Below are 6,298 nucleotides of genomic sequence, written 5' to 3'. Positions count from 1 at the left end.
AACCTAAAGGATTCTATGATTTCTGACTTTTAATGTTGAAATTGGTTAACTTACACTCTAAACAAGGTTGCATACGTTGTTTTCCTTGGATGAAGAATAGATTTAATATGAACTCTGGAATGCATTTTGCTCCTATTGTGTAGATTAAGGTTATTCGGGGATTTGGAGCCAATACAAGTGTTGAGTTCTACTCAGTTGATTAAAATTAAATAGCAGAAGTAATTGGTTTCACCGTGTATCTAATTATAAAATATATTTGACAATGCATTTCATAATTCATTAGTTGTAGTAATGTCTTTCACTACTTGTTTTCTTGTGTGTCTTCAAATATCTGAGGTTTGAATGGCTTAACATACAAGACTGTTATGAATTTATTTGCTTGTATATCTTTGGTGAGATACAGTGAATCACTTGTAAAGTATCCTTCTTGGTTATATTTATTTGAAGCCTAAATTAACATTTCACGTTCTTAATTAAGTTATAGCATACTATTCTCTATGTAGGACACTTGTAAAATTAATAATTGCTTCTAAAAAAAAACCTGTTACTCTACCTGTCCTGTTGCATTCTGAATAATTTTTAATGAAATAATTTAAATACTAATGCCTTTATGTTTTTCTTAACAGTTTTCAAGTCTTGTTAATGTGGTGGCATAAACTGGTAAAAAGGTATTTGGATTGCATCATGGATATCAGCGATAGTGACTGATGTTATTCAAGTGGTGCAATAAGAATCTGCTGTATGAAATGTCACAAGTTTATATTTCTTCTAGTTTTGTAATGGTAAGTTTTTTACACTTTGTAGTAGGTAAATAATAACTTTTTTACTTGTTACTTTAAAGTGCATTTCTTTAGAAAGTAACATACCAGCAAATCAGTAAAGATTTCTGTTCTGCATGCTCTTTCTAATGTCAAAAATTTTGAGTTCAGCAGTAATTACTTACCAAAGTGTACATTGGAACTTGGTTTACTTGATTGGGTACTAATTTGGAATGTCACTTACTCATCCTTAATGTGTGCTAGCCTTACCTAGAACAACCTAGGTGAAATGAAATATCTAAATGACTCTGTTTTTCATGTTTGGGTTCAACTCCAAATGAGATCAGTCTTCAATAGGTCTTGAGCTGTGTGTAAAAGGGAAGAACATACAGGCAAGCTTATCCGCATGGAAAACAGGGATAAACAACCACTGTAGACAACAAATAGTTACATAGGATTTTTCTCTACAGCTCATCTACTGATGTTTTGCCTATTTGCTCTTTCCTGTATTAATTATTTTTTCTCCTAAGACAGGGCTCATTGGACATCTCACACTTTGTCCAGTATTGTTCATTTGGAAGTTGGTATGGTAGCAATTCTTTACCTGTATCTCCAGGAGTACAACCAGTGCACCTGTTGTGGTTTGAGGCTTGGAATGGGGGCATGACCTTCCAGCAACTGGGAGGACCCCGGGTGGGGGTGAACCATTGTATTCCCTCCCCTTCCCACATGCACTCGGATAAGAGGCATGGAGTGGTTTCTAATTTCACTCCTGCCTTGGAGCTCGGAGAGGGAGGTTGTCCTTTCACTCTGTGGGACCCTGGAACCATTTCTGAGGGTTTTGTATATTTTATTTTTTGTACTTTTCCCCAAATCTTTGTATATATTATTTTCCTTACCTCCTTTTTTCGTTTTCTCTTCCTTGTTAAACAATATACTTCTTTTTTTTTTTTTTTTTCCAAAAGTGTCTCTCTCTCTCTCTGGGGGGGGGGGGGTCAAGGACATAGTTTTTTTCTGTGTGGGTCCTGCCCTGAACCCCTTTTTACAAGGACCCAGAACACTGACTTTTTTTTTAGCAGGAATAGCTCACAAGCAGGCAGATTGTAGCAGCACAAATATAACACAGTTTTGAGAACATTTGAAACTTGTGCTTTGTAATTGTCTTATCTTTGTTACACAGAATAATGTGCTGTTGTATGTAGTCGTATCTAAAACTAGATGAAGCAATGCTTTTTGAACACTTTTATTAAGAAATACTGATTTCATTACCAATACTTAAACAGACTAAATAGTAATTATTGTTAATTGTCAAACAGAAACGTGTTAAGAGGTATACTGGCCTTGTCCTGTTCTCTCTCTTCTGCTCTGAGACTATCTGACATCTAAATAGTAGATTTGTGAGGGTTTAGTTTTTTTCTTTTTATTATTGCTTTGCTGAAGATGAAAAACACATATTAAAAGAATTTTTCTCCATTTTTTGTTTTTAGCCTTTCTAAATAGTATGTAAAAGGTTTGATTCTATATTTAAAATTTTAAATCTTCACATTGTATGTCAGTTGAATAGGTCTGTATAATCTGGAATTCAGGTAGATGGAAAAGGGAATGTGTGCCATTAAGTACAAATGTGAATCTGTTAATTATCGTGGATATTATGACAGGTTTGCGGTGATATGCATTTTGACACGTCGAATTTTTAAAGATGAAATGAATAGAAGGCTTAAGATTAGACTGATTTCTATTAAAAATGTTAAACTGAGATTGGGCAAGTCAAGTAGTCCTCCATTTCACCCTGAAATCTGAAATAGAGATGCTCTCAAACGAAATGTTTGAAACTTGGCTTTGAGTCTGAATTTATGTAAAGCCCATGTAGGTGGTAATGCTTCATCTCACTGACTGTAGGAAATGTTGAAAACTGGAGAAAACTTATAGTACCTCAGAGGAGACTACTGAGAAGATAAAGCCAGGCTTTTTGTTGATGTAAATGATGCAAAAATAAGGGAGGCTCCACCTGAGTACAAGAAAAAATATTTTCACTGTAAGAACCATTAAACACTGGATCAGCCTGACCCGACAAGTTGTGGAATATATATACTTGGAAACTTTCATGGCCCAGCTAGACAAAGCCCTGTGTATCTAAATCTGAATTCAGTCTTGACGTACGTTTGAGCAGGAGGTTGGCTAGAATGCCTACCAAAGTCCTTTCCAACTTGGATGATTTTATGATTCTGATTCAGGCATTTTGTTAGATTAGAATTGCAATTCGGGTTTGTCTTTTATGAGTGATTTAGTTTTAAGAAACAAGCAAGCAAGCAAATACAGTTTTAATGCTTTCCTTCTTAGTAGATCAAACCATGTAACTGGAATTTTTAGGGTATTAGGAATTTGATTTGATACCTCTCATTTGACCAGACAAACTTTAATGATATCAATACATGATATCCGGTGTACAATACATAAAAATAGTGTATTTTAGTAACTGGAGCTTAACAGGAACATTCCAGCCTTACATAAGGTAATATGAACAGTGTTCACATATGTAGTACTAAAGCCAGAGCAACCACAAATACCGAGGCAGCTGCTTTGTAGCTTAGATGGAAAACTTTTAATGGCCTGAAATAATCCCACAGAAAGAAGCGGTATTAATACACTGCAGAGTCATGTTCAGTTTTACATTAGGTACATTTGTGACAATATATTCTTTGGGTTTGCTATGTCTGTATGTGGTTAAAAAATATTTTTTCTCACTTCTTTTTTTTAAGGTTTCCCAATGAGTGGATCACGATGAACATTCTTTAGGGACTTGCCATAGTATGGCTGCTTCTCGATCTACCCGTGTTACAAGATCTACAGTGGGTTTAAATGGTTTGGATGAAAACTTCTGTGGTAGAACATTAAGAAACCGTAGTATTGCTCATCCAGAGGAAGTTTCACCCCATCCTCAAATACGGTCAAGGTCGCCAAAGAAGAGGCCAGAGTCTGTGCAAACTCAGAAGGGAAGTAACGGTGGGAGAACTACTGATCTGAAGCAACAGAGTGCTCGGGAGTCATGGGTGAGCCCTAGAAAGAGAGGGCTGTCAACTTCGGAAAAAGATAATGTTGATAAACAAACTGTGGAAAATTGTGAAAAAAAACAACCAGAACCTGTTTCACCAGTTTTGAAAAAAATTAAGCGCTGTCTACGTTCAGAGGCACCCAACAGTTCAGAAGAAGACTTGCCTGCTAAACCAGAGAAGGAATCATTGGAGCATAAAAGCTTAGTGTCGGACAATGATGCAGTCTCCACAGGGACTAAGCGAGCTTGCCGATGTCTTATACTGGATGATTGTGACAAAAGGGAAGTTAAAAAGGTGAACGTCTGTGCAGAAGGGTTTAATAATTCTGCAATAGTTGAGGAGATCGCAAGCTATCAGACTGTCAATGGCGTTGGTGAGAGAGACTTAAATTCTCTTAACTGTGATGACTGTCAGCTTGATGGGAACACTAAGCAAAACAGTGCTGGTTCCTGTATGCCCAAGGACAAAACAGTAGCAGAAAACGGAAACTCATTTGCCCATTCTTCATTGTTGCTTAATAGCAGCAAGGAGGACAGTGTTGTAGACCATTATGTGCCTTGCACAAACTCTCAAGAACAGGTAAAGTTAGAGGACCACAAAATTATAAATGACTGCTTGCCTGAGGAGCATGCTAATCAGGCATATGAGCCAGCTGCAGGGTCCTTTTCTGAAATCCAGTCGTCTTTGTTGAGGGATTCGGAGGAGGAGGTAGATGTTGTAGGAGATAGTGCCTCTAAGGAACAGTGTGCTGAAAACACCAATAGCAACCCGAATACTCATCATAACAGTGCATCAATCTCAGGTGAACCTGAACCACATTCTTCAGTGCTGGATTGTGTTCCGGCTCAAATGACATCTCTGTCAGAACTTCAAGAACACAGATACACATTGAGAACTTCACCACGAAGGGCTGCCCCTGCCAGAAGTAGCCCTACTAAAAATAACTCTCCTTGTAGAGAAAACGGACAAGTTGAGGAAAATAATCTTAGTCCCACAGAAAGGAATGTACCTGCAGGTATTAAAAATGTCAATGGATCTCCCAAAAAGTCTGAAGAAATTAAACAGAATGAAAAAGAGAGAAATTGTAATATGGGAGATGATGGGAGTGATGGACTAAGAAGGCCACTTTCTGAGGCTAGGCTTGTTGCTGGATGTATACCATCTGCCAAAGAGAGTGCCAACATCCACACAGCGGAGGATGATGAGGAAGAGCCTGATGTGTATTACTTTGAATCAGATCATGTGGCATTGAAACACAACAAAGAGTATGTGTAACTATGGTAACCATGAATTCTGCTTTTGTTTCTTACCAGAAATATATAGATCAATACATATTTAAAGTACTTTCAGAAAAATCTTAAGTACTTTATAATTTTCATACTCTTCAGTCTTTCATTTTTCTTCCTTGTTTCTACCTCAAACAAAATTAAACTATTTAATATGCAGTGTGGTACAGCAATGTGGTTTATACATTTCTAGCAGTATGAATTATTTAGCTAAAAGATTTTTGGTGTGGTTTGGTTTTGTTTTTTTTTTCCCTTTAAAAACACATTTGATATCTCTTTCCTCTGAAAGGCTAACTGGAAACAAACCCAAAGCAATTATAACCCTTAATTAGAGTTGGGTTATTTGTCAGCATACCCAATAGATAGAGCACATACAGGTTATGAAATGATCATTCTGTTGAACATAGAATTTAAGGTTAGATACCTGTTTTCAGAGTGCCATGGGAAAGACGTTAGTACTAACACGTTAAGGAAGATAAATTGATTAAATGCAGTAATTGGAGAACTTTCTCCAGAGTAGGTTAACATTCATTAAATGTAAATATATACCCGTTCTAATCATTATTAGAAAAGAGCACAATCTTTGTTTTATATTTGGCATCTGAACATCTGTAAGTAGAACTGTAGTTATACATTTGTGGTAACTGTGAAAGAAGTTTTTGAAACAAAAGGGCAATTTTCTCAGTGAAGAAAGTTTAAATGAAGAAAATCTGTCTTAAGACGATAGATTGGGCCACAGTTTTTATTGCACAGCCTTTTTAATGCCATTTTGACTTCCTGTATTTTGCTGTTTGGTTGATGTTCTACATTTTGTTAGTACTGAAAGGTCAATTGCGGATGATCTTTGGTTTGCTTCATATGAAGAGTTGAAGAACTGCTACTAGTTTCTATAAATAATCCTAGCACAGTTATTATGAATGTGGGGCACAAGGCACAGATGATTGTTTAATCCAGCAGAAGTTTGACTGAGTCTTTTGGTATTAGAGTTGCATTATTTATATAATGAAATTTTGTTCAGTATCAGGGATGAATAAATCATCTTAACCAGAGAAAATTGTGAATTACAGCATGGTTCAGACAAACTGTGATTTCAAAATAATCAAGTATTTGAAGGTCCAGCCATAAGTCTAAGGACTTTTTTCCTGGTAGATAGAAGACTGCTGTTTCCTAAATTCTACATGGGAAAAATGAATTGTTGTCT

General features: G+C 36.3%; 1 protein-coding gene across 1 annotated transcript in view; it reads left to right on the top strand.

Moving 5' to 3' along the window:
• The first annotated feature begins 3,568 nt into the window (after positions 1-3,568).
• The window catches only part of ZZZ3 (zinc finger, ZZ-type containing 3), a 33,870-nt gene continuing 31,140 nt past the window's right edge, over positions 3,569-6,298 (top strand). The window contains exon 1 of the mRNA XM_008941860.1: positions 3,569-5,076. Coding sequence (XP_008940108.1) covers positions 3,569-5,076 — 1,508 coding nt within the window. The remainder of the gene's footprint in view (positions 5,077-6,298) is intronic.

The sequence above is a fragment of the Merops nubicus genome, unplaced genomic scaffold (genome assembly GCF_000691845.1).
Source record: "Merops nubicus isolate BGI_N331 unplaced genomic scaffold, ASM69184v1 scaffold20066, whole genome shotgun sequence".
NCBI classification, from domain to species: domain Eukaryota; kingdom Metazoa; phylum Chordata; class Aves; order Coraciiformes; family Meropidae; genus Merops; species Merops nubicus.
The sequence above is the reverse complement of the archived record's forward strand: the minus strand, read 5'-3'. Positions and strand labels throughout refer to the sequence as shown.